The 26,148-nt window shown below is 72.2% G+C and overlaps 2 protein-coding genes and 2 non-coding genes across 5 annotated transcripts; 3 read left to right on the top strand and 1 right to left on the bottom strand.

Moving 5' to 3' along the window:
* Nucleotides 1-1,288: 1,288 nt before the first annotated feature.
* LOC141956576 (U1 spliceosomal RNA) lies at nucleotides 1,289-1,452 on the bottom strand. Its single transcript, XR_012632948.1, has one exon. It is a non-coding gene; the product is annotated as a U1 spliceosomal RNA (small nuclear RNA).
* Nucleotides 1,453-3,750: 2,298 nt separating this feature from the next.
* Nucleotides 3,751-3,914, top strand: LOC141956575 (U1 spliceosomal RNA). The gene has a single exon (XR_012632947.1). It is a non-coding gene; the product is annotated as a U1 spliceosomal RNA (small nuclear RNA).
* A 319-nt stretch (nucleotides 3,915-4,233) lies between these two features.
* On the top strand, nucleotides 4,234-17,820 carry CAD (carbamoyl-phosphate synthetase 2, aspartate transcarbamylase, and dihydroorotase). 2 transcript variants are annotated; one of them, XM_074895180.1, is made up of 44 exons: nucleotides 4,234-4,318; nucleotides 4,563-4,702; nucleotides 5,537-5,666; nucleotides 5,845-5,987; nucleotides 6,116-6,257; nucleotides 6,749-6,920; nucleotides 7,002-7,187; nucleotides 7,266-7,378; nucleotides 7,479-7,624; nucleotides 7,703-7,834; nucleotides 8,009-8,242; nucleotides 8,330-8,551; nucleotides 8,918-9,106; nucleotides 9,319-9,443; nucleotides 9,552-9,685; nucleotides 9,761-9,873; nucleotides 9,970-10,220; nucleotides 10,291-10,537; nucleotides 10,641-10,739; nucleotides 10,840-11,064; nucleotides 11,151-11,333; nucleotides 11,441-11,659; nucleotides 11,738-11,905; nucleotides 11,977-12,159; nucleotides 12,239-12,343; nucleotides 12,420-12,668; nucleotides 12,860-12,941; nucleotides 13,134-13,300; nucleotides 13,385-13,549; nucleotides 13,623-13,754; nucleotides 13,847-14,048; nucleotides 14,124-14,314; nucleotides 14,385-14,525; nucleotides 14,647-14,742; nucleotides 14,821-14,962; nucleotides 15,604-15,648; nucleotides 15,733-15,887; nucleotides 15,970-16,044; nucleotides 16,137-16,349; nucleotides 16,473-16,598; nucleotides 16,691-16,846; nucleotides 16,921-17,022; nucleotides 17,125-17,219; nucleotides 17,688-17,820. In XM_074895180.1, the coding sequence occupies exons 1-44, from the start codon at nucleotides 4,234-4,236 to the stop codon at nucleotides 17,788-17,790; spliced, it is 6,723 nt and encodes a 2,240-aa protein (XP_074751281.1). In that variant the 3' UTR covers nucleotides 17,791-17,820. The 2 variants fall into 2 exon arrangements, with proteins under 2 accessions (XP_074751281.1, XP_074751282.1); XM_074895181.1 differs by lacking the exon at nucleotides 8,918-9,106.
* Nucleotides 17,820-25,570, top strand: MPV17 (mitochondrial inner membrane protein MPV17). The gene is made up of 7 exons (XM_074895184.1): nucleotides 17,820-17,924; nucleotides 22,188-22,303; nucleotides 22,397-22,489; nucleotides 22,743-22,838; nucleotides 24,642-24,674; nucleotides 24,871-24,923; nucleotides 24,999-25,570. The coding sequence occupies exons 1-7, from the start codon at nucleotides 17,852-17,854 to the stop codon at nucleotides 25,066-25,068; spliced, it is 534 nt and encodes a 177-aa protein (XP_074751285.1). The 5' UTR covers nucleotides 17,820-17,851; the 3' UTR covers nucleotides 25,069-25,570.
* The last annotated feature ends 578 nt before the right edge of the window (nucleotides 25,571-26,148 follow it).

Genomic DNA, 26,148 nt, shown 5'->3' with positions numbered 1-26,148 from the left:
CCGGGCCCGGAGTTGTGGTGAAGGGAGTTAAATCCAGTTGGCAGCCGGTCACGAGTGGGAACCCCAGGGCTGGGTGCTGGGGCCGCTCCCGGTTAACATCTTTATTGATGATCTGGACGAGGGGATCGAGGGCACCCTCAGTCGGTTTGCAGCTGACACCCAGCTGGGTGGGAGTGTTGGTCTGCTCGAGGGTGGGGAGGCTGCAGAGAGACCCGGGCAGGCTGGAGCCATGGGCTGAGCCCAACTGGGGGAGTTTCACTGAGGGCAAATGCCGGGGGCTGCCCTTGGGCCACAACAACCCCCGGCAGGGCTACAGGCCTGGGGAGGAGTGGCTGGAGAGCTGCCGGTCAGAGAGGGGCTGGGGGGGGTAAGAATGAGCCAGAGTGTGCCCAGGGGGCCAAGGAGGGCAACGGCATCCTGGCTTGTGTCAGCACTGGCGTGGCCAGCAGGGCCAGGGAAGGGATCTGAGCCCTGGGCTCGGCACTGGGGAGGCCGCCCCTCGATTCCTGGGTTCAGTTCTGGGCCCCTCACCCCAAAAAGGCCATTGAAGGACTCGAGCGTGGCCAGAGAAGGGCAACGGAGCTGGGGCAGGGTCTGGAGCACAGGTCTGCTGGGGAGCGGCTGGGGGAACTGGGGGGGTTCAGTCTGGAGCAGAGGAGGCTGAGGGGAGACCTCCTGGCCCTCTGCAACTCCCTGCCAGGAGGGGGCAGAGAGGGGGGATGAGTCTCTGGAGCCAAGGCCCCAGCGCCAGGCCCCGAGGGAATGGCCTCAAGCTGCCCAGGGCAGGGTCAGGCTGGCTCTGAGGAAGGATTTCTGTGCAGAAGGGGCTGTTGGGCGTTGGAATGGGCTGCCCAGGGCAGGGGGGAGTCCCCGGGATCCCTGGAGGGGTTGAAGAGTCGGGCTGAGCCAGCGCTGAGGGATCTGGGGGAGTTGGGAACGGTCAGGGGGAGGGTCGTGGTCGGGCTGGGGGAGCTGCAAGGGATTTTCCAACCCAGAGGATTCCGGGACTCTGTGAGGGGGTGGCGGGTGCCCGAGCCCGTCCCGGTGCCCCTCGGGGAGCGCCCGCGGCTCCACCTCCCGCTCTGCCGCCGGCCCGGGACGGGCCCGACCGGAGGGACGGGCTGTGGGGAGGAGCCCGCAGGGACCGACAGTTCCAAACGCGGAGACGGGGAACGGGGGGAAAACCGGTTGTGGTGACCGCAGAGAGCGGGGACCTGCCGGCAGCGGGGAGAGGAGACGGTAACGGCGAGACGAAAGAATTCTCTCTCTGCTTTTGGGACGGAAGAGCCAGGGGAGAGCGCGAACGCAGTCCCCCACTACCACAAATTATGCAGTCGAGTTTCCCGCATTTGGGGAAATCGCAGGGGTCAGCACACCCGGAGTGCAGGGGATGAGCCTCGCCCTGGGAAAACCACCTGCCTGATCATGGTGTCTCCCCTGCCAGGTAAGTATGACCCGCCCCGCGCCCCGGCACCCCGCACCCGCACCGACACACGCACAGCGCACGGACACCCCGCACACGCACACGCACCGCCCCGCACCCCGACACCCCGACCCGGACCCGCCCCGCGCGGCCCCGCGCACCGACCGGCACCGCCCGGACCCGCCGCCGGGCGGGCGCGGGGTCCGTCCCGTCGTGCCGCGCGGCCGCTCATCTGCATGGACACGCCCCCCGGGGCCATAGGCCCCGCCCCCGAAGCGCCGTGGCAGCGGCGGCGCGATCCGCGTGGCCCCGCCCCTCCCGCCAGCCCCGGGCCGGGAGCGGAGCCCCGGGCGGGGTCAGGACGCGCCCCGCGGGGAAGCGGCGCCGGCGGGACCCGGGCACGGGACGGAGACGCCCCCCGGTGCCGCCGGCCTCCCGCGGCCGGTACCGGGCGGGGGCAGCGGCCCCGCGGGTGAACGCCCCGGGGGGCTCCAGCCGGCGCCGCCTCCGCCCCGAGAGCTCCCCCCGCCGCCACCGGGTCCGGCCACGCTCGGAGTCGGGTTTGGATGAGCCAAGGCGGGTTTAAATGGCCCAGGGCGGGTTTAAATCCCAGCCGGGCTAATCCTACCCAGCGGGTTTAACGAAGGACGGTTCATTGACTGAACGCGGGGTTTGCCAGATGAAGAGAATTCAGCACATTGAAACCGCTCGCTCTGCCCAAGCTCTGAACAGAACATCTGCTTTGCTGGTCAGGGATACCAGTTAAACTCGGACACCCGAGTGAAAGGAGCAGGCGTATTTTACTAGAAATAACTAACTAAAGAAACAGAAAAACACAGAAAACACGCAGTAAGAAAAGACAGAATAGTGGACTTAAACACACAGGAAAATACAGGGTAATGCATCAAATCCTGACTGCCTGAGGAAGAGAACAGCGCCTAAGACAGGTCCCTCGCCACCCGCACCCACTGCCAGCCCCCAGCCCCCAGGCAGCCCCATTTCCACGGGGGTTTGCAGAGCCCGACCCGGCAAGGCGGAAACCCTACGCGGTGCCTCCACCCGTGGCTGAGGCCTCCAGAGTTGCTGGGAGCGGGTCCAGCCTTTATACCCCAAAATCAGCAAGGCAGAAGAGCTGGCACCTTGGTTGGAGCGGAAATATCTGGTTCCGTTCTCACATTAGGTTCTCCCAGGGCCAGGCCAGGGCTCAGGGGAGAAGCTCAGGGAGTTTCCCAGCTCATCAAATTGATTTATGGGCAAGGTCTCACGCCAGGTCCCAGTGCCAGAGAGCTGTCTCTGTGACCCTGTGTTCTGGCCTGTGCACAAGGCAAGATGAGGAGATATATATGCATATATTAGCATAAACATGTTTAGTCCAATCCCTACTAGAACAGTGGCTGTCAGCTGTAAATTACACAGGACTGATCTATAGATTGACTCTGGCCTGGGCCTATTGTCCAAGCCTCGGCACTTCGATCGTTATCTTGCCCATACGAAGAAAAAAAATAAGAAGATCTATATAGATATTCGGGATAAGCACGCTCAGTACACTGCCTGCCCGAGCGATGGCTGTCAGCTATAAAATACACAGGATTGATCTGTGGGTCACAGCGGGCCTGGGGCCATTGTCCAGGCCTCGGCACTGCAACATCCCCAAGTCTGTCTCGGAATTGTGCGAGATGAAAACTGGCGGGAGGAAGAGGCAGGAGATGATGACCCCGAAGATGACCCTGAGGCTGCAGCAAGGATCGGAACAGAGCGGTGAGAACCGGCTGAAGCCGGGGAATAAAATGGACTTTGGGAATCGGTGAAGAACGAAGAGCCGAGAGTCGGTGGGAACCCCCGAGACGTTTGTAGTGCCGGCTGTTGTGTACCGCCACCTCTGGAGAAGGTGTTTCTGTCAGCCACGGCCCCGCCCCGAGGCACCGCCCCAGAGACACCCCCGGCCCCGGTCCGGTACCGGCTCTGGCGGGTCAAGGCCAGGCCGGGCCGGTGGGGGCGGGCGGGGCCGGGCAGGACCCGCGGGGGGCGGGGCCTGGCGGGAGGGGCGGGGCCACGCGGATCGCGCCGCCGCTGCCACGGCGCTTCGGGGCGGGGCCTATGGCCCCGGGGGGCGTGTCCATGCAGATGAGCGGCCGCGCGGCACGACGGGACGGACCCCGCGCCCGCCCGGCGGCGGGTCCGGGCGGTGCCGGTCGGTGCGCGGGGCCGCGCGGGGCGGGTCCGGGTCGGGGTGTCGGGGTGCGGGGCGGTGCGGGTGCGTGTGCGGGGTGTCCGTGCGCTGTGCGTGTGTCGGTGCGGGTGCGGGGTGCCGGGGCGCGGGGCGGGTCATACTTACCTGGCAGGGGAGACACCATGATCAGGCAGGTGGTTTTCCCAGGGCGAGGCTCATCCCCTGCACTCCGGGTGTGCTGACCCCTGCGATTTCCCCAAATGCGGGAAACTCGACTGCATAATTTGTGGTAGTGGGGGACTGCGTTCGCGCTCTCCCCTGGCCTCGTTGTTCCAAAAGCAGAGAATTTCTTTTTTTTGATCCGTTTGATATGTTTTTGTCTTTATTCCCCTTTTTTGTTTCTCTGTCCTTCTCCCCGTCCCGGCGCTGCCCGCGCTCCGCTCTCCCTCCCCCGTTCCCGCTCTCCCCGTTCCCCGCGTTCCCGCCGTCGGGCGGCCCCGGCCCGTCCGCTCGCCGCTGCCCCGCCCCCGCGGGGGCTGGCCGGGCCCGGCCCCGCCCCGGATCCTCCCGCCGCCGCCGCCGCCGCCGCCGCCGCGCTCCGTCCCCGCCCGGTCCCCGCCGCCGCGCACGTGGCGCCGCCATGGGCCGCCTGGTGCTGCAGGACGGGTCGGTGCTGCGCGGTCGCCCCTTCGGGGCCGCCGGGGCCGCCGCCGCCGGGGAAGTCGGTGAGTGCGGCCGCACCGGGACGGCGCCGGATGTCGGGGGCGGGGGGAGGCGGCCTGAGCCCGGTGAGGGGCTCGGGGAGGGGACACGCACACCCCCCCCCATCCCGATCGGTGCCCCCCCGCGGGGCGGGAGCGGGGCCCGGCCCGAGGCGCTGGGGATGGAGGGCCCCGGTGCCTGCGCCGGCGGGACGCGGGGCTGCCGGGATGCTCCGTCCCAGCCCGCCCCCCCTCCCCGCGCTCTCAGTCTTCCAGACCGGCGTGGTGGGGTACCCCGAGGCCCTCACCGACCCCTCCTACAAGGCGCAGATCCTGGTGCTCACGTACCCGCTCGTCGGCAACTACGGGGTCCCCCGGGACGAGATCGACCCCTTCGGCCTCAGCAGGGTGAGCGGGGACGGGGGGGCGGCGGGACCGGCAGCGGGTCGCTGCACCGGGGCCACCGCAGCGCCCGGGGCTGCCGGGGCGGGGCGGGACGGCGCAGGGTGCCGGGGCGGGGCGGCACCGGGGCGGCACATGGCGCGGGCAGAGCGCTGACCCTGGCGCCGCGCTCCCGGGAGCGGGGGGACACCCCTGGGACTGGGGTGCCCTGGCCGCAGGTGGGCAGCGGGGCCGTGTCTGTCCTCGCCAGGGCTCCGCAGCTGGACGGGGGTCCCGGCCGCCCCCCCGAGCCGAGGCGGGGCAGCCCCCGCTGCGCGGCCCCGGACCCCTCCCTGCCCCGGGGCAGAGTCCAGGCCCCGCTGCGCCGCTGCTGCTTCGGGCCTCCCCGCGCTGGCCCCGGGGTCCGTCCCGCCCAGCCCCGTCCCGCGGTGACGGGCCGGGAGCCCCCGGGGAACCGGAGCCCCGGTCCCGTGGGACGGGACACGGGGGCCCGTCGGGGCTCCCTGGCCAGGCTGTGGCCGGAGGGAGCGGCGATTCCCGTGTGCCGGCTCGTGCTGTGGGTCCGGCGGCACGGGGGGGCTGGGTACCCCGTCCTGGGGCTCCCGGAGCCGGGGGGCTCGGCTGGACCAAGCCTCAAGCTCACAGGGTGGGGGCGTGGGGCGAGGGGGGGCCATGACAGCCTGACACTGTGTGGGGTGCCGTGGGCCAGGGATGGGGTTCCTGTGCCATGGGGGTCCCCCAGCTCTGGCCTGCAGCCTTGCCCCACGGGGGTGTGTGGGGCTTCCCCGGGGCTGCTGACACCCCCCCAGGCCACGCTCACCCCCTGGCCCCCCCTCACAGTGGTTCGAGTCCGACAAGATCCATGTGGCCGCGCTGGTGGTGGGCGAGTGCTCGGAGACCCCCAGCCACTGGAGCGCGTCCCGCTCGCTCGACCAGTGGCTGAAGGAGCAGAACATCCCCGGGCTGGAAGGTGGGACTGGGGAGACTGGGGGGGGGCTGGTGCCCACCGCACAGGGAGTTCTGGCCCAGACCTGACTCCGTGTTGGGACTTTTTCGCCCCTCCGGGGGTCGACCCAGTGTTGGGGGGGGTGATGACATTGCTGGGGGTGTGACGGGGCCGTGGGGCCGTGTCTGACGGCCGCCCGCAGGGGTGGATACTCGGGCCCTCACGAAGAAGATCCGCGAGAAGGGGACGCTGCTGGGGAAACTGGTGCCAGATGGGACCCTCGAGGAGAGCGTCTGCTTCGAGGACCCCAACAAGAGGCACCTGGTGCAGGAGGTGTCGCTGAAGGTGGGGCTGGGGGGGCCTGGGGGGGTGGCTGAGGGTGAGGGTTGCTGGGGGGCGGGTGGGGCTGTGGAGGTGGTTGCTGTGGAGGGCTGGTCCCGGGCCAGGGGGCCCCACGCTCGCCCCTCCCGCAGACACCCCGAGTGTTCAACCCCGGCGGGTCGCTGCGCATCACGGCGGTGGATTGCGGCCTCAAGTACAACCAGGTGCGGTGCCTGTGCGAGCGGGGGGCGGCCGTCACCGTGGTGCCCTGGGACCATCCGCTGGACAACGCAGGTGAGGTGGCAGCGGATGGGGATGTCCTGGGGCCCTGCTGGGGGCGGGAATGGGGGCTGGAGGGGGTCCATCTCCTTGGCTGGCACTGGGCGCAGCTGGGCACCATGTCCTGCCCTGTGCCGGCGGGGGCAGGGAGCCTTGAAGCCCTTCCTGGGGGCCTCAGGGCTCGGGGGACTCGGTGTGACACTGCAGATGGGGGTGGGCACGGGCTGGGGGTGCCTTATTGGGATTGGGATGGGGGGGTCTGGACTGTGGTATCAGGGTGGCCTAATGTCACCCTGCTTGGGGGGTCTTGGGGGCCTGGGGGGGGCCCTTGCTACCGCGATGGGTGTTGTGGGGTCAGGGCACCTCGGTGTGACCCTGCTGGGTGTCGGGGGGGGCTGTGGGCTCCGGGTGCCTCGCTGCGAGGCTGCTGGTAGCCAGGGGGGGCCTCACTGTGATCCTTGCGGGCCGGGGGCCCCCGCTCTGACCCAGCTGCTGTCTCGGCACAGACTTCGATGGGCTGTTCATCAGCAACGGCCCCGGCGACCCGCAGCTCTGCCAGGAGACGGTGTCCAGCCTGCGGCGGGTGCTGGACGCGCCCCAGCCCAAGCCCGTCTTCGGGATCTGCCTGGGGCACCAGCTGCTCTCCCTGGCCCTCGGGGCCCGCACCTACAAGATGAAGTGAGTGGGGGTCCGGGATGGGGGTCACCACGGGGTCCCGTCCGCCCCAGGGCTGAGCGATGCCCGTCCCGACACCCCCAGGTACGGGAACCGCGGGCACAACCAGCCGTGCCTGCACGAGGACACGCAGCGCTGCTTCATCACGGCGCAGAACCACGGCTTCGCGGTGGAGGCGGGCAGCCTGCCGCCCGGCTGGGCCCCGCTCTTCACCAACGCCAACGACAGCTCCAACGAGGGCCTCGTCCACCAGCACAAACCCTTCTTCAGGTGGGCGCGGGGCCGTGGCTGGGGGGGAGCCGGGGGGGTTGGGTGCGGGGCCGTTGCCCCGCCTGACCCTCTCCGCAGCGTCCAGTTTCACCCTGAGCACCGCGCCGGCCCCATGGACCTGGAGGGGCTCTTTGACATCTTCGTGGAGGCGGCGCGGGACCTGCGGAGCGGCAGCGGCAGCGCCCGGACGGGTGGGTGCGAGGGGGGAAGGGGGGGGCTGGCCCCTCGGCTCCGGGGCTGTGCACGAGGGGTGTGCGTGGCCCCGGTCCCAGCGTGCCCCGTCCCCTGCAGTGCGGGAGCGCCTGCGGGACTGGCTGACCTACGAGAAGGCGCTGGCGGGGGGGCAGGATGCGGCCCGGCCCCGCAAGGTGCTGATCCTGGGCTCCGGCGGCCTCTCCATTGGGCAGGCGGGCGAGTTCGACTACTCGGGGTCACAGGTGAGTGCCCACCCTGGGGTGCAGGGGTCACCGGGCGTCTGGGTGAGCCGTCAGCCGTCACCCCCTGCTCCCTGTCAGGCCATCAAAGCGCTGAAGGAGGAGAACATCCAGACGGTGCTGATCAACCCCAACATCGCCACGGTGCAGACCTCCAAGGGGCTGGCGGACAAGGTTTACTTCCTCCCCATCACCCCTGAATACGTTGCCCAGGTGAGCACCCCGGGGGGGCATTTTGGGGGGCGCAGGGGCGATGGCGCTGGGAAGTGATGGAGAGCTGGGGGGGACGGGGGATGCTTGCGGGGCAGCGCAGGCGCGGCGGTGGCCGGGGGACGCAGGGCACGTTGCACGGGACCACCACGGGTCACTGCCCCGTTGCCCCCCCAGGTGATCCGGAACGAGCGCCCCGACGGGGTGCTGCTCACTTTCGGGGGGCAGACGGCCCTCAACTGTGGCGTGGAGCTGACCAAGGCGGGCGTGCTGGAGCGGTACCGCGTGCGGGTGCTGGGCACCCCCGTCGCCTCCATCGAGATGACGGAGGATCGCAAGGTCTTTGTGGAGAAGATGGAGGAGATCGGGGAGCATGTGGCGCCCAGCGAGGCTGCTGCCTCCCTGGAGCAGGTCTGGGGGCGACGGGGGGCGGCTGGGGGGCAGCTCCTGGCCGGGTGCTGTCCTCCCCGGTCCCCCTGACCCCGTCGCTCTCCGCAGGCGCAGGCGGCGGCCGAGCGCTTGGGGTACCCGGTGCTGGTGCGCTCTGCCTACGCCCTCGGCGGCCTGGGCTCCGGCTTCGCCAACACCCGCGAGGAACTGGTGGCACTGGTGAGCCAGGCCTTCACCCACACCTCCCAGGTGCTGGTGGACAAGTCCCTGAAGGGCTGGAAGGAGATCGAGTACGAGGTGGTGCGGGACGCCTACAACAACTGCGTCACGGTACGGCACGGGGGCAGGACCCCCCCGCGCTGCTGGGGCGGGGAGGGACGTAGGAGAGGGTGCTGGGGGTGTGGGGGGGCTCCCACCAGACCCCCGGGGGGGGCTCCCCAGCCCCTTCCGTGGTGCCGGCACAGCTGCTGTGGGCCCCGGGGAGCTGCACCCCTTGAGCCAGAACCCTGCACCCCCCCGTGCCCCGGGTAGGGGCTGCAACGCGTGGGGTGTCCCGGGGGTTGTGTGGGGCAGCCCCCGTCGGTCCCCAGGGTGGGGAGCCAGCAGGGACCCGCCTGGGGCAGGAGCAGGCGTGGGGCAGCGTGTGGGGCAGCCGGGACCCCCCCACCGCCGGTGCTGACCCCCCGACGCCGCCAGGTGTGTAACATGGAGAACCTGGACCCGCTGGGGATCCACACGGGTGAGTCCATCGTGGTGGCGCCCAGCCAGACCCTCAACGACACCGAGTACTTCCTGCTGCGGCGCACGGCCGTGAAGGTCGTGCAGCACCTGGGCATCGTGGGCGAGTGCAACATCCAGTTTGCCCTGAACCCCGAGTCGGAGCAGGTGAGGGCGGCCCCCCAGCCCCCCAGATACCCGTCCTTCCCAGCCCCCCGCCTGCCCTCGCGTTTGGCCCTCGTCGTTATTTGGGCCCTCCACGTGCAAGTGGCCCTTCGGTGCCATCCGGGAGCCGCGGGGGGGGCTCTGTGTGCCGTGGGGGCCGCATCCTGAGCCGCCCCACTAACCCTGCCCGCCCGCTGCCCGCCCGCTGCCTGCAGTACTACATCATCGAGGTGAACGCCCGGCTCTCCCGCAGCTCAGCCCTGGCCAGCAAGGCCACTGGCTACCCGCTGGCCTACGTGGCTGCCAAGCTGGCCCTGGGCATCCCCCTGCCCCTCCTCAGGTAACGGCTCCGCTGCAGCATGGGACAGGGGCGCGGTGCTGCCCCCGCCGGCCTCGCGCCCCCCCCCGGGGGGACGGCCCCAGCCGCTGACCCCCGTCCCCTCTCCAGGAACTCCGTGACCAACTCCACCACGGCCAACTTTGAGCCCAGCCTGGACTACTGCGTGGTGAAGATCCCGCGCTGGGACCTCAGCAAGTTCCTGCGCGTCAGCACCAAGATCGGCAGCTCCATGAAGAGCGTGGGTGAGCGCGGGGGGCGCGGGCGGGGGGCGGCGCAGCGGGCACGAGGCCCGGCCGCTCACCCCGCCCTGACCGCAGGGGAGGTCATGGCCATCGGGAGGAACTTCGAGGAGGCTTTCCAGAAGGCTCTGAGGATGGTGGATGAGAACTGCGTGGGCTTCGACCACACTGTGAAGCCGGTGTCGGACGTGGTGAGTGCCGGGGCTTGGGGAGGCGCTGGGGGGGCTGCCGGTGCCGTCCTGGGGAGGTGGCAGCTGTTGGGCCCCGCTCACCCCCCGGCCCGGCAGGAGCTGGAGACGCCGACAGACAAGCGGATCTTCGTGCTGGCGGCCGCGCTGCGGGCTGGCTACTCCATCGAGCGGCTCTACGAGCTGACCAAGATCGACCGCTGGTTCCTGCACAAGATGAAGAACATCACGGACCACGCCGTGCTGCTGGAGTCGTACCGCGAGGAGCAGAGCACCATGCCGCCCGCCGTGCTCGAGCGGGCCAAGCAGCTCGGCTTCTCCGACAAGCAGGTGGCCCTGGCCGTGCTCAGGTAACGCGGGGAGGGTCGGCCCCGCTCCGTGCCCCGGCCGGCACCCCGGTGCTCACCCTGCCCCTCGCAGCACCGAGCTGGCCGTGCGGAAGATGCGGCGTGACCTGAAGATCCTGCCGGTGGTGAAGCAGATCGACACGGTGGCAGCGGAGTGGCCAGCGCAGACCAACTACCTGTACCTGACCTACAACGGCGCCGAGCACGACCTGGCCTTCCGCGAGCCCCACGTCATGGTCATCGGCTCCGGCGTCTACCGCATCGGTAGCAGCGTCGAGTTCGACTGGTGCGCCGTCGGCTGCATCCAGGAGCTCCGCAAGGTCCGACGGGCCCCGGCGTCCCGTGGGGCGTCCCTGGCCAGAGGACGGGGCTCGGGGGGAAGTGGGGGGCCCTTGACCTCACCCCGCCTTGCTGCCCCGGCAGATGGGCTTCAAGACGATCATGGTGAACTACAACCCCGAGACGGTGAGCACCGACTACGACATGTGCGACCGCCTCTACTTCGATGAGATCTCCTTCGAGGTGAGGGGGCCGGGGCCCTGCCCGCCGTGGGGCCGGGGCAGGGTGAGGGCTGCCGGGGGGGCCTGTCCCAGCCACCCCCCTGCCCCCCGCGGTGCCGCAGGTGGTGATGGACATCTACGAGCTGGAGAATCCTGAGGGCGTGATCCTGTCCATGGGCGGGCAGCTGCCCAACAACATCGCCATGGCCCTGCACCGGCAGCAGTGCCGCATCCTGGGCACCTCCCCGGAGGCCATCGACTCGGCCGAGAACCGCTTCAAGTTCTCCCGCCTGCTCGACTCCATCGGCATCAGCCAGCCCCTCTGGAAGGAGCTCTCTGACATGGAGGTGGGGGGCTGCTGAGGGCGACGGGGCTGCCCTGGAACGGGGGACCGGCTCTTGGCACGTGCCCTGAGGGTGCTTCTGCCCCGCAGTCGGCCAAGCACTTCTGCTGCAAGGTGGGGTACCCCTGCGTCGTGCGCCCCTCCTACGTGCTGAGCGGGGCTGCCATGAACGTGGCCTACTCGGACAGTGACCTGGAGAAGTTCCTGAGCAACGCCGTGGCTGTGTCCAAGGAGCAGCCCGTCGTCATCTCCAAGTTCATCCAGGAGGCCAAGGTCCATCCGGGAGGCTGCTCCGGGCCCTGGGTGCTCCCCGCTCCCCACGAGAGCTGGGTTCCCCCCCCAGCCCTGGCGCCAGGCTGTGACCATGTTCCTGCTCGCAGGAGATCGACGTGGACGCGGTGGCCTGCGACGGCGTGGTGGTGGCCATCGCCATCTCGGAGCACGTGGAGAACGCCGGGGTGCACTCGGGCGACGCCACGCTGGTGACGCCCCCCCAGGACATCACCTCTAAGACGCTGGAGCGCATCAAGGCCATCGTCCACGCCGTCGGGCAGGAGCTGCAGGTCACCGGGCCCTTCAACCTGCAGCTCATTGCCAAGGTACTTCGGCCGGGGGGGGCCGTGCGGGAGGACACCCCGCGGCCCCACGGGAGCCTCATGCTGCCCCCTCTCCCCCAGGACGACCAGCTGAAGGTGATCGAGTGCAACGTCCGCGTCTCCCGCTCCTTTCCCTTCGTCTCCAAGACGCTGGGGGTGGACCTGGTGGCTCTGGCCACCCAAGTGATCATGGGCGAGGACGTGGAGCCAGTGGGGCTGATGACGGGCACAGGCATCGTCGGTGTCAAGGTGGGTGGGTGCCGCGGGGGCCGGGCTGCGGCGTGGGGATGGGCAGCCCCTGAAACCCCCCCTGCCCCCAGGTGCCACAGTTCTCCTTCTCGCGCCTGGCGGGTGCCGACGTGGTGCTGGGGGTGGAGATGACCAGCACGGGCGAGGTGGCCTGTTTCGGGGAGAACCGCTGCGAGGCTTACCTGAAGGCCATGCTCAGCACCGGCTTCAAGATCCCCAAGAAGAACATCCTGCTGACCATCGGCAGCTATAAGGTGCGTGGGGCTGGGGAGGGGGCCGGGAGGGGCCCAGGGGCCCCCCTCTGCCCCCTGACCGGCCCCGGGGTTGTTGCAGAACAAGAGCGAGCTGCTGCCCACGGTGCGGACCCTGGAGACCCTCGGCTACAACCTGTACGCCAGCCTCGGCACCGCCGACTTCTACACCGAGCACGGCATCAAGGTCGGGGCGGGCGTCTGGCGGGGGCCGGGGTGCCCTGGCGGGGGCACAGGGCCCTGACGGGTGTCACTGCGGGCAGGTGATGGCCGTGGACTGGCACTTCGAGGAGGCGGATGGCAGCGAGGCCGGTGCCCGGGAGACCCAGCGCAGCATCCTGGACTACCTGGCCGAGAACCACTTCGAGATGGTCATCAACCTCTCGATGCGCAACTCGGGGGGCCGCCGGCTCTCCTCCTTCGTCACCAAGGGCTACCGCACCCGGCGCCTGGCCGTCGACTACTCCGTGCCGCTCATCATCGACATCAAGTGCACTAAGCTCTTCGTGGAGGTGGGCTGGGCTGCGCGGGGCAGGCGCAGGGGCCGGGAGCGGGGAAGTCCCGTGTGGGTGCTGTGGGGTGGGCACTGTGCATGCGGGAGGGTCGGTTTTGGGGCACGGCTCGGGCAGACGTCGTCCTCGTCCTGGCCCCGTTCCTGCGCCCCTGCAAGACGGGTCCTGCCTGACAGCTGCCATCTCCGCAGGCGCTGCGCCAGATCGGGGCAGCCCCCCCGCTGAAGATACACGTGGACTGCATGACGTCCCAGAAACTCATCCGCCTGCCAGGTGGGTGGGACCGGGGCCACGGCAGGGGTCGGGGGCTCCAAGGAGGCAGCACGGAGCCGGGCAAGTGCCGGGAGCAGGGCTGGGCGCACCCCCGGGCGCTGCGGGGAGGGGAGACATTTCCCTGCGCTGCCGGGGTGTCCCGAGTCCGCCGTGGCTGGGGGCCGCCTGTGCCGACGCTGCCGCCTTCCCCAGGCCTGATCGACGTCCACGTCCACCTCCGCGAGCCGGGTGGCACCCACAAGGAGGACTTCGCGTCGGGCACGGCGGCCGCCCTGGCCGGCGGCGTCACCATGGTGTGCGCCATGCCCAACACCAGCCCCGCCGTCACCGACGCCGCCTCCTTCGCCCTGGCGCAGAAGGTGAGGGGCTGCCTGGCACCCGCGTCCCCCCCCGGTGCTGCGGGGCCGCCCCCGCCGTGGCACCCACCACCTCTTGCCCCGCAGCTGGCCGAGGCTGGGGCCCGCTGCGACTTCGCCCTCTTCCTGGGGGCCTCCTCGGAGAACGCTGGCTCGCTGAGCGCCCTGGCGGGGGCGGCCGCTGGCCTCAAGATGTACCTGAACGACACCTTCTCCAGCCTGCGGATGGACGACGTCTCGCTGTGGATGGAGGTGAGCTGCTGCCCGGGCTGGCGCGGGGCTGGGCCCGGCTCCTGGCACCCACCAGCCCCGTACCCCCCCCCAGCACTTCGAGCAGTGGCCGCGGCACCTGCCCGTGGTGGCCCACGCGGAGCGGCAAACGGTGGCCGCCGTCCTGATGGTGGCCCAGCTGTACCAGCGCCCCGTCCACATCTGCCACGTGGCCCGCAGGGAGGAGGTGAGCGGCGGGGCATGGCGGGGGGGCTGCGGGCCCCAGCGACGGGGCGTTGGGGCAGTTCAGGGCCCCCCGCCTCACCGCCGCTCCCCCAGATCCTCCTCATCAAGGCAGCCAAGCAGAAGGGCATCCCGGTGACGTGCGAGGTGGCCCCGCACCACCTCTTCCTGTGCCAGGATGACCTGGGGCGCCTCGGGGAGGGCCGTGCGGCCGTGCGGCCGGCGCTGGGCACCCGCCAGGACGTGGAGGCGCTCTGGGAGAACATGGACACCATCGACTGCTTCGCCACAGACCACGGTGAGCCCTGGGGGACGGCGGGAGTGCGGGGTGGGGACGGCGGCGGGTCCCCCCGTGACCAGCCCTGTCCTGCAGCCCCGCATACGCTGGAGGAGAAGCAGGGGCAGGAGCCGCCCCCCGGCTACCCCGGCCTGGAGACGATGCTGCCGCTGCTGCTGACGGCCATCTCCGAGGGGCGGCTCAGCGTGGAGGACATCGTCCAGCGCCTCTACGAGAACCCCCGCAAGATCTTCGGGCTGCCAGCGCAGGAAGACACCTATGTGGAGGTGGGTCCCGGGGGGCCCCGGCTGCGGCCCTGGCCCTGTCCGGGCTCTGTCTGACCCGCTGTCCTGGCAGGTGGACCTGGAGCACGAGTGGATCATCCCCAGCCGCACGGCCTTCTCCAAGGCCCGCTGGACGCCCTTCGAGGGCATGAAGGTGAAGGGGACGGTGCGGAGGGTGGTCCTGCGCGGGGAGGTCGCCTACATCGACGGGCAGGTAGGGCCCTGGGTACCCTTCCCCTGTATCTGTGGGTCCCCCATCACCCACCCCATCATCCACCCCATCGCCCACCCCATCACCCACCCCATCACCCACCCCATCGCCCCCACGGCTGCAGGTGCTGGTGGCCCCTGGCTACGGGCAGGACGTGAAGAAATGGCCCTCGGGAGCTGTGCTGGCACCACACGCAGCCCCCGCGAAGGAAAGCGCAAAGGTACAGGGATGTGAGGGGCTGGCAGCGGGGGGTCCCCACCCCACCCCACCCCGGCTCCAGCTCGGACTCTCCTCACAGACCCCTGAGCGGCCGCGGCACGTGGTGGCCAGCGAGATGCTGCGCGGCCGAGCCTCCAGCCCCCGCCGGGTCGGCCCCACGGGTGACGGACGCTTCCACCTCCCGCCCCGCATCCACCGGGCCTCCGACCCCGGGCTGCCAGGTAGGGGGGCGAGCGGCGCGGGGCGGGGGAGCGTGGCGGGCGGGCGGGCAGCGGGGCAGCGAGCGTGTGCCGCCCCACGGCTGGGGCTGGGGGGGCCGCGGCTGGGCGGCCCCGCTGACGCCGGCCCTTGTGTCCCGTTCAGCGTTCCGGAGGCTGGGAGCCGCGCACCGCCCGGGCGCCCGAGGCACCGGTAATGTCGGGGGGGGACTCACTCAGACAATGAGTCGCGGCCGTACTAATGGCACTAACCGCAGCCCATGAGTGCATCCCCTCCCCCAGGTGCCGCGCTGGCTCCGGGCCACCCGCCTCGCCCCGGCACGGGCCCTTTTCCACCCCGTATGATGGGACGGGGCATGGCTGCGCCTGCCTGCCCCCCCGGCCCCGGCCCGCGCGGCACCTCGGGGACCCCTCGCCTGCCAGTGTGATTTGGGTTGCGTCCGATCGGGTGCTGCGGGGCGCGCGGGGAGAGGGGTGCAGCAGCGCCGCGCTGGGGCTTGGCCCGCTCTGTCTCGGTGGCCATCACCCGGCGTCTGGCCCCGCGGTGCTGCCGCCCGGTGCAGCCAGGCCAGCAGCGCCCCGGGAGAGTGGGCCCGGGGTGCCGCAGCTGCCTGCACCCTCTTAACGCCCCTCTCGCACCCCAGCCGAGGATGCCCGTGAGAAAGCCGGCAGGAAGGCGGCGGAGGCGGGTGAGTGCTGCGGGGCCCGGTATGGGCGGGCTGGGCTCTGCCGGACCCTCCCCGCGGGCTGACCGGCCGCTCTCGGTGCTGCAGATCCAGCGGTGCTCCAGGACAGCTACTTCTACCCGCCGGGCCCCCTCCCGCGCCAGGCCTCCCCCCAGGGCACACCCCACTTCCAGACCTTCCCGCTGCTGAACCCCCTGGTCGGGCAGCACGTCCTCTCTGTTCAGCAGTTCTGCAAGGAGCAGGTGCCCGGGCGGGGTTGGGGTGCGGTGCCTCGTACACCGCGGCCGCCCCCCCGAGCCCTGGCTGAGCCGCCTCTCCCCGCAGATGTCCCATCTGTGCAACGTGGCGCACACCCTGCGCATGCTGGTGCAGAAGGAGCGGAGCCTGGACATCCTCAAGGTGAGTGGGGTGCGGGGGCTGCTGCCGGGCACCCCCTGGCCGGGCGCCGGGGCCCCTCCGGGCTCCCCGCAGTCACGGCACGGCCCCCGCAGGGCAAGGTGATGGCGTCCATGTTCTACGAGGCCAGCACGCGGACCAGCAGCTCCTTCGCGGCGGCCATGAGCCGGCTGGGCGGCTCCGTCCTGTCCTTCTCGGAGGCCACCTCCTCGGTGCAGAAGGGCGAGTCGCTGGCCGACTCCGTGCAGACCATGTGCTGCTACGCCGACGTGTTGGTGCTGCGGCACCCGCAGCCGGGCGCCGTGGAGGTGAGGAAGGGCGAGAGGGGCCGGGGGGGCGGCCGCCTCCTGCCCCGAGGCTGGGGACGGCGGCCGCCGCGGGGCTGCGGCGGGCCGGGCCCTGCCCGCGCTCAGCCCTGCCCGCGCTCCCAGCTGGCCGCCAGGCACTGCCGCAAGCCCGTGATCAACGCCGGGGACGGGGTGGGGGAACACCCCACGCAGGCGCTGCTGGACATCTTCACCATCCGCGAGGAGCTGGGCACCGTCAACGGCATGACGGTAGGGCACCGGCGAGGGGGGCCACGGCCGCCCCCACCACCCTGTTGGGGGGCCTGTGGGTGGCTCTAATGGCTCCTGCCCCCCCGCCCCAGATCACCATGGTGGGCGACCTGAAGCACGGGCGCACGGTGCACTCCCTGGCCCGGCTGCTCACCCAGTACCGCGTCAACCTGCGCTACGTCACCCCCCCCAGCCTCCGCATGCCCCCCGACATCACCAGCTTCGTGGCCTCCAAGGGCATCAAGCAGGTGAGTGGGGGTGTGGGGGGGGCCAGGGGCTCCGTGTGTGCCCCCCCCGGGCCCCGCTGACGGTGCTGCCCCAGGAGGAGTTTGGGAGCATCGAGGAGGCGCTGCCGGACACGGATGTGCTCTACATGACCCGCATCCAGAAGGAGCGTTTCCAGGTGGCCCAGGAGTATGAGGCTGTGAGTGAGGGGGGGTGCTGGGGGGGGGGACGTGACCCACCCAGGCCTTGCCCTGGCTGGGTGGGGGGTCCCAGCTCAGGGCTCTGTGTGTGTGTCCCAAAGTGCTTCGGGCAGTTCATCCTCACGCCCCACATCATGACCCGGGCCAAGGAGAAGATGGTGGTGATGCACCCCCTGCCCCGCGTCAACGAGATCAGGTGGGGGGGGCTCGTGGCTGGGGGGGCAGCGGGATGGCGGGGGGGCTGGGGGGGGGTGTCTCATCCCCAAAGGGGGGTTTGCTCTGTGCTGGAGGGGGGTCTGGTTCCCCAGAGGGGGGATGTTTGGTTCCCAACGGGGGGGTCTCTGCTAGGGGGGGGGTGTTATCCCCAAAGGGGGCTTTGCTCTGTGCTGGGGGGGTCTGATCCCCAGCGGGGGGGGGGGTGGTCTCATCCCCAGGGGGGCAGTGTTTTGTTCCCAACGGGGGGGTCTCTGCTGGGGGGGGCGGGTTTGGTCGGTGCTGGGGGTCTGTCACCCCCACGGGGGGGGATGTCTGTTCCCCCCACGGGGGGGGATGTCTGTTCCCCCCACGGGGGGGGATGTCTGTTCCCCACGGGGGGGGATGTCTGTTCCCCACGGGGGTCTGGGGGGGCCGGGGCCGTTTCCCGCCGCTGACGTCCCTGCCGCAGCGTGGAGGTGGACTCGGACCCGCGCGCCGCCTACTTCCGCCAGGCGGAGAACGGGATGTACATGCGGATGGCGCTGCTGGCCACCGTGCTGGGCCGCTACTAGCCAATAAACGGCGGCTGCGGCCGCGCTGACGTCATCGCGCCGCGACGGGCTGCGGGCCGCCATGGCGGCGCTGTGGAGGGGCTGCGGGCGGCTGCTGGCGCGGCGGCCCTGGGCTGCACAGGCGCTCACCGCCGGTAAGGCCCGGCTGTGCCCCCCCGGACCCTGCACCGGGCCCGGCTGTGCCCCCCCGGACCCTGCCCCGGGCCCGGCTGTGCCCCCCCCCGACCCTGCCCCGGGCCCGGCTGTGCCCGACCCTGCCCCGGGCCCGGCTGTGCCCCCCCCCGACCCTGCCCCGGGCCCGGCTGTGCCCCCCCCGACCCTGCCCCGGGCCCGGCTGTGCCCGACCCTGCCCCGGGCCCGGCTGTGCCCCCCCCCGACCCTGCCCCGGGCCCGGCTGTGCCCCCCCCGACCCTGCCCCGGGCCCGGCTGTGCCCCCCCCGACCCTGCCCCGGGCCCGGCTGTGCCCCCCCCCCCCCCCGACCCTGCCCTGTGGCCGGCTGTGCCCCCCCCCGACCCTGCCCCGGGCCCGGCTGTGCCCCCCCCCCCCCGACCCTGCCCCAGGCCCGGCTGTGCCCGACCCTGCCCCGTGGCCGGCTGTGCCCCCACCCCCCCGACCCTGCCCCGGGGCCAGCTGTGCCCCCCCGCCCCAACCCTGCCCCAGGCCCGGCTGTGCCCCCCCCGACCCTGCCCCGGGGCCAGCTGTGCCCCCCCGCCCCAACCCTGCCCCGGGCCCGGCTGTCCCCCCCCCGACCCTGCCCCGGGCCCGGCTGTGCCCCCAGCCCGGCCCCTGTCACCCTGGGGGGAAGAAGAGCTGAAGCCCCAAAGCCTGGGGAGCGGGGGGGGGGTGTCTGTCTGTGCTGAGGGGGAGGAAGTGCCGCCAGTGCCCCCCCCTCGGCAGGCCTGGCTGGGTGAAGGGCTCTGGCCCTCGAGGGTCGAGGGGGGGCTCTAAGGAGGCACAACTCGCAGCGTGAGGACTCACCCCAGGACCCCGGGTGGGGGCTGGTTTGGGAGCTCTGAGCCCCCCTGGGTGGTGGTGGGTGCTGGGGTGGGGGGGCTGCAGCCTCTGCCCAGGGTCTCAGCCAGTGCGGCGCGGGGCACAGACCCCCCAGGTGGACCCCCAGCACTCGGCGCCTTGTGCTGCCTGGGGTGAGCCCCTGCCCCCCCGAAAGGCTGGGGGGACCCTGCACACCTCATCTCCCCTCCCTGACAGCCGGGGAGGCGCAGAGGTGCCGTAACGCTGCCCCGGCGCTGCCAAGCAGCTCCCTGTGCCCCGGGGACCCTCTCCCTGCACGGGCAGCTGCTGCAGGCAGGGACAGGCAGCTCTGCCTCCCCCTGCCCACCTCGCCCCCCCCGCCTGGCAGCAGAGCCCGTCCAGAGCTGTGCAGGGGGGGTGGGCTGGCTGGGAGGGGTCCCTGGGTGCTGCCCTCGCGCCTGCTCACAGCCGCCCCTGCTGCCACCACCTCCCCTCTGCCCGTCCTGCTCACATGTCACCCCCACACACAACCGTGGGGTCTGGGGGTGCCCGGCTGTGCCGGGGGGGGCTCCGCTGAGCTCAGCATGCGGCTGCTGCCCTCCCTGCCAGGCTGCTGGGGTCCTGCCAGGCACCGCGCCGCTCCCACCGTTATTTTTATCCGCTGTTCTGGAGCCCGTTGCCTGGCTCCTGCCACACTCTGCGCTGCCGGGCTGCGCATCCCCCTCCCCGCTCCCTGAAGAGAGGCCAAGGTGGTGCTGGGAGGGCTGCCCGGGACCACCCCCTGCCCCCCCCGTACAGCAGCCGTGCTGCAGCCCCCGGCCTGGCTCCAGCGCCCGCTCTGCCTCTTGCTGCTCCTCCTCCTTCCCGGGGGGGGTTTCTCGGCCCGCTGCTGCTTTCGGACCTGGGTCTCCCTGCTGCGGCAGGGCCCAGCACAGCCCCTGTGCCACGAGGCCCTGACGGTGGGAGCGGGGCTGTTCCCCGGGGCGGGGGCAGTGCTGCCGGAGGCCAGGCCTTCCTGCCCCTTGCGGCTTCAGCGAGGAATCCTTCTGCCCCAGGCTGGGCTTGGGCCCTCGCTGCCGGCCGTGCCGTGGTCCGTGCAGAGGAGGCAGCGGCCCCTGCCTGCACTTGCTGCTGCCGGGGCCGTTTGCTGGCAGCCGGTGTCTCCAGCCGCACTCACCTGCCCAATCCCCATCCCGCCTGGCAGCGAGAGCCGCGGGGTCAGGCAGGGCTCTGCATCCCAGGCCCCGGGCCAGGATGCCAGCAGGGCCGGGGCACAGCGGGCAGCAGCACGTGCCCGCGGCCGTGACCTGGCTGCCCCTGCCTGCGGAGAGCAGCCCCGTGCTCCCGTGGTGGCAGCGCAGCCTCCAGCTGCCAGGTGGCGAGGCCTGCGGGGGACGCAGACGGTGTGGCCTACTTAGTCTTGGGCCCGTTTCAAAGTCCTTTGCCCACGGGAGCAGCTGCCTGTGGATTCGGCTGGGCACCCCCCAGCTCCCGGGCTCAGCCTGGCCACAGGCCGGGCACTGCCCGCTGCCTCCTGCCTCTCCCTGGCACCGCTCGGCCCCTGGACCGGCAAGAAAGCTCCGGCCCGTGAGCTGGGCTGCCCCCGCCCTTCTCGCCGGCTGTCCCCAGCCCGGGGCAGGGCATGGCGGCAGGGCCCGGCAGAGCTGTGGGGTCAGCTGGGGGCTGGTTCCTGTGTCCAGGGTGGGGGGCTGCTGCTGGGGGCTCCAGCCCCTCGTGGCAGCTGCGGCGCGGCCGTGCCGGCATCGCCGCGGGCAGGCGCCGTGCGGGGACGAAGGGCTCTGGACCGTGCGAGCGAAATCCCTGCGAGGGGATCGATCCGGCCGCGCTCCTGGATCAGGGTGCACAGACAGGCCGTTCCCCCCCTGCTCCCCGGCAGCCCTAGTGTTGCTTCGTCACCGCCGGGCACCGCGCCCGGAGCCTCCGGCACTGAATGAGCAACGGCGGCGGTGCCGGCTGCGGTTTGTCAATGAGCGGGAGCCTGCCTGTGCCTGCGGGAGGGCTGCCCGCGGGAAGCAGGCAGCCAGCAGGCAGCCAGCGCCTCTGCCCTGCTGGCCCGGGGTCCCCTCGCCTGCTGCCGCCCCTGCCACAGCCCCCGGGGCTGGCGGGGCCGCTCTGTTGGCGCGGAGAGGCCTCAGTGGCTCCCGGGGCCCGGACCTCAGCCCCCGGTGGCTGCGTCGGTCCAGGGCGGGAGATGGAGCCGGTGCTGCGGTGGCGGGAGAGGCTGCCCGGAGCGCGGCAGCTCTGCGGGGCGCGTCCAGCCCGGCTGGCCCTGGCTGAGCCCCCGGCTCCTGCCCGGCCTCCTGGGCCGCCTCCAGGCTCCGCCGGCCTTCGCAGCCGTGCTGGGCCGGGTCCGGCCCCTGCCCGTGGGCTCGCAGGGGCCACGCTGCGGCCCTGGTCTGCGGAGCTGGGCCAGCACCTCTCCTCTCACGCGTGCCAGCCGGGGACGGTGCCCCCGGGAAGGTGCCATTCGGCTGGGACCCGCTCCCCGTGGCACTGCCGGGGGCTGCCGCAGGGACCGGCGGCCCCAGGCGGGAGGGGGGTCAGGGGCTGCCGGGGGGCACCCGGGGGGCACCCGGGGCTCTGCTGCCCCTTGTCCGCGAGGAATCGCTCGCGGGGACCCTGCGGGCAGGGCTGGCCCTGAGCCGGCCTCGCGTTACGCTGCTGGCGGCCCCCGGCGAGGGCTCGCTGGGCTCAGGGCTTCCACGGTCGCAGCGGGGCTGGAGACCTGCCTGGGGCCCGTCCTGGGAGGAGGAGCAGGGGGAAGAAGCAGGGAGCCCGCCGGGGCCGGGGGAAGGAGCGCTGGGCCAGCCGAGTTGCGTCGAAGGGGTCAAGGGTGTGGGGTGGAGCGGGGGCTGCCAAAGGCCCAGCTGAGCTGCGCCCCGCGGGGGACGTGCCCGCAGAAGGTCCCTCGCACCGATATGGAAACAAGGCGAGGAGCCGTGCCAGCGAGGAGCTGGGGCCGGCCCGGCCCGGCCCGCCTGCCGGCGGCAGGGGAGCGGCTTTCCCGGGAGCGGGGTCGTGCTCGGCAGTTTGCGGCAGCGCGAGGCCTGGGCTCGGGAGAGGCCACAGCCGGGGGGGCTCAGCCCCAAGATCCCCGGCGCCGCGGGCCCTGGGCGACGGGTCAGGAGGTGCAGGGAGGTGACGTGGCCGGGCACCGTTTGCGGCTTGGCCGCTGCGGCAGGGCCTGTGCCGTGGGGCGGGTGCAGGCCGCCGTGGGACGGAGCGGGCGGGGGCAGCGCTGGGGCAGCGCTGGGGCGGGCAGGGACAGCAGTGGGGCAGCACGGGGGCAGCGCTGGGGCAGCACTGGGGTGGGCAGGGGCAGCGCTGGGGCAGCGCCCAGGCAGGACGTGGCTGTCGGCGGGACACTCCGGGGTGTCGCCTGAGGGGGCTGTGCCGGTCGCAGGGGCCCTCATGGGAGCGGGGGACGTGATCGCGCAGCAGCTGGTGGAGCAGCGGGGGCTGCGCGGGCACCGCGGGCACCGCACCCTGAAGATGATGGCGATCGGCTTCTGCTTCGTGGTGAGCGCGGGCGCGCGGCGGGGCGGGCGCAGGGCTGCGACCGGGGGCTGTTTGGGCAGGACCCCACCCCCCCTCACCACCCGCCTCCCGCAGGGCCCCGTGGTGGGCGGCTGGTACAAGATCCTGGATCGGCTCATCCCAGGGAGCACTAAAGTCGTGGCGGTGAAGAAGATGCTCCTGGACCAGGTCAGCGCCGCGGGGCTGAGGGTGCAGGCGCGGGGGGGGGCAGGTTTCCGTCCCACCCTGAGCGCCCGCAGCCGGGGCCGGCCCCGGTGCGGTGGAGGGCTGGAGTGGGCAGGGCTGGGGCCTTCCGGAGGCCCCGTGGCGGTGCCCGACCCTCCGCGTGGCTTCCGCAGCCCGAGGAGCCCCCGGGGTGTGCCCCCCGCGCCCCGCGGGCGCTGCAGGCTCCCGGCGTCGGGCCCCAGCTCCTCTCTTGCAGGGGGCCTTCGCGCCGTGTTTCCTCGGCTGCTTCCTCGCCATCACGGGGGCAGTGAACCATCTGTCGGTGCGGGAGAACTGGTCCAAGATCCAGCAGGTACGTGCTGCTTCCCCGGGGGGTGCGGAGCCGTCGGCAGCCGGGGCGCCTCGGCAGCCTCTCCCGGTGCACCGGCGCTGCCGGCTGCTCCTGTTTGAGGTGCCCGTCCCAGCACCGACTGCGCGTCCCCAGCTCCGCCATCGCGCTCCCGTCCTCACAGCCCGGCCCTCCGTGCCGTTGCGCCCCGGGACCCCGGGCACGGAGCTGGTGGGGTGTGGGGCTGCGCAGGGCCTGGCTCAGCGCTGGGTGCCAGGGCCCTGGTGGCATCGGGTGCCTGGTGCTGCCGGTGCTCCGGGTGCCGGTGCCGGGGCTGCGCCCCGTGGCACAGCTCTCTGGGGTCCCAGCCGCCGCGGCCCGGTGCCGCCCGTGCTCCTGGCTGCGCCTCAGAGCCGTGACGGAGATGGCTCCGTTCGCAGCGATTGCTGGAAACCAGCGTGAGAGCTGAGTCAGCGTGTCCAGAGGGTGAGTCACGGGGAGCGGGTGACCACCCGCCGCGGGGCGAGGCGCACCGGGGGCGAGCAGTGGCCACCGGCGCTTGCCCACCGAGAGCGGGTGGGAAGAGACCTTCCCTGCCCCAGTGCGCGGGGAGCAAATCCTGGGGGAGGACTGAGTTACCTCTTCTTCCTCCCGGCCTTGCGAGAGCAGCAGCCGGGCTGTGAGGTGTTTTGAGACGCCCCAGAGGCGCACGTAGGCTGGTTCCTGGCACGGGCAGCACCCCCGGGCGCTCCCGCCCGCCCCAGCCGCATCCCGACCAGGTCGTGCCGTGTATCGTGCCTTGTCCCCCCCAGGGAAGCCCGCCGGGGCCCGAGCACCGCGGTGGGTGATTCCCGGGAGCTGTGGGCTCCCGGGCTGGGCTGGGGGCTGGGCAGCGGTGGCTGGCAGCCACCTTCACCCCCGGCTTGGGGCGCATCCGCCTCTCCCCACGCAGAGGAAGCGTCAGCAGAGCATCCATCACCCCTGTGCCCGCTCTCCCCGTCCTGGGCTGCCGGCCAGCGCCGGGAGGAGGCCGGGCCCCCGGCTGAGTCACAGCCAGGCTGGATGAGGGACTCGTCCTGCTGCCGCGGGGCAGGGCTGCGGCACGAGGACCGGGCAGCGCCTCGGGCTCCCAGGGCGGCTACTCCGGCTCGGTGCCCCTCTCTGTCCTGGCCCCACAGTGCCTGGGAGGGTGCTGTGGGGGTGTGGGGTCAGGTGGGGGCTCAGGGGATGTGGGGTTGGATGGGGGCCCCTGCCTGTGCCAAGGAGAGGAGCCAACTGCCCGCTCTGCCCGAGCCTGCTGCAGGTGCCCAGCTCGCTGCCTGCCCTCCCAGTGCCTTATCCTGCCCCACGCCTGCCCCTGCTCTCCTCCCGGCCTTGCCCAGAGCGGCCTGTGCTGGCCTGGCCGTGGCACCCTGGGCCGTGTCAGCTGCAGGAAGGGCTCCTGGTGGGGACAGAGCGGTTGTGGCCACCCTCTCCCTGCCACCCCGTGCTCGCCCCACGCAGACACGGCTCGGGGAAGGGGGCAGGCGGGGGCTGCGGGCGGCAGAGGGGGATCTGCCCCGTGCCCAGCCGGAGCGGACGTGGAGGCGGGAGGGTTGCAGCGGGGGGATGGCGGCCCTCTGTGTGCTCCCAGCCCCTGCCTGCCTCCCCCCGTGCCCTGGGCCGTTCCTGCCGGTGCCAGCCGTGGGCTCTGCTGCTGGAGCTGGCCACCCTCAGCAGCCCGGGCTCTGTGCAGGCGGCCGCCCGCGCCAGGGCCGTGGCCAGCTGGGAGCCCGCTCCGGGTGCCCGCGGCGGCTCTGGGCGCTCACACTCTCCCTTCTCTTCCAGGACTACACGGACGCGCTCCTGACCAACTACTGCGTAAGTGCTGGCGGCAGTCGCAGACGCATCCGCGCCGCTCCCTGCCCTGGTGCCACACCGGCCGTGCCCCCGGCTGGGGCTCCTCCGCGGCCCCGTCCCCGCCTCGGGGGCTGCCCTGGGCTGGGCGGGGCAGAGGTGGGGACGGGGCGGGGGGTGCTGGCGGGGCCCCTTCACCGCCGTTTCCTTCTCTGCCCAGATCTGGCCACCGGTGCAAATCGCAAACTTCTACTTCGTGCCCCTGCAGCACAGGTAGTGTCGCGGCCGTGGCCCCGGCTCCCGGCGCCCGGCGCCCGCGGCTCTGGACCCTGTCCCCTCTGTCCCCAGGCTGGCCGTCGTCCAGTGCGTTGCCATCGTCTGGAACTGCTACCTCTCCTGGAAAGCAAATCGGATGTGAGGTGGAAGCCGCGTTCCCTTCCTGCCCGCCCTGCCTGCGTGCTGCCCGACTCTGCCCACCTCCGGAGCCCTCAGAGCGGGCGCGGGTGACACTGGGGTACGCAGGGTGCTGGCAACAGCCCCCCCTGGCTCCTTGGGGGGCCCCGCTGCCCGCAGCTGCAGCCGTCGCTGCTCCGGGGACAGGAGCCAGCGCGCCTTGTGCCGGGAGCGGCTCTGCCCCTCGACGCGTTCCTGCGCCCGCGCTCGCTCCCCCCCCGGCCCCGCACTCGGGGTGTTGCTGCTCCGTCCGTCCCGGGGGCCGATCCCGGCGGGGGCAGGCGCGGCAGCGGCGCTGGGCCGGGGCCGCCGCGGGCCCGGGGCTGGCGGGGCCGCGGGTTGGGCGCTGCCCCGCGTGGAGCTGGGGGTGCCGAGGGGCTGCCCCCGGGTGCGCAGGCCGGGTGTACCCCCCTCAAAACACCCGGCGGACGTCGGAACACCCAATAAACGGCGTTTTTCACTCTTGATTCTCGTGACACTTGAACTCATCAGCCCCTGTCCCGCGCCAGGGGCTGTGCAGAAGCGGTTCTAGACTGTGCTCGGGGAGGGGAGGGGGGTCTTGGTGGCTTAGGGGGTCACCAGGTCCCGCTGTAGCTGTTCCGTGGGGTGGGGCGGGGTGAGCTGACGCCGGGGGCACCGGCGCTGGGTGCAGGATCCTCCCGGGCTCACGGCGCGCTCGCTGCATCGAAGGGGAGGACGCAGAGGCTGCAGCGGGGCCGCATCTACCTGTGCCTCGTCCCAGGGCACCCTGCCTGTCCTGCCTGCGCTGCTGCCTCGGGGGACGCACGTCTGGGCTCTCCCGACGCGGGCGGCGGGTGGACACAACCCGGCTCAGCAACACCCGGCACGTCCTGACCAGGATGCGCGGGCAGAGCCGGTGGCACCGCGGTGGCGGATCTCACCCGTCCCTGCGCGCCGCGGCCGGCCGGCTGAGGGGGACGCACCGCACGCAGCCCGCACGCAGCCGGCTCCACGCTGCCCTGGCACGCCCGCCCCGAGGCTGGCCCCGGGTCTGGGGGCAGCTCCAGGCCGATGCAACCCAAAG

The sequence above is a fragment of the Athene noctua genome, chromosome 1 (assembly GCF_965140245.1).
Source record: "Athene noctua chromosome 1, bAthNoc1.hap1.1, whole genome shotgun sequence".
Taxonomy (NCBI): Eukaryota; Metazoa; Chordata; class Aves; order Strigiformes; family Strigidae; genus Athene; species Athene noctua.
The sequence above is the reverse complement of the archived record's forward strand: the minus strand, read 5'-3'. Positions and strand labels throughout refer to the sequence as shown.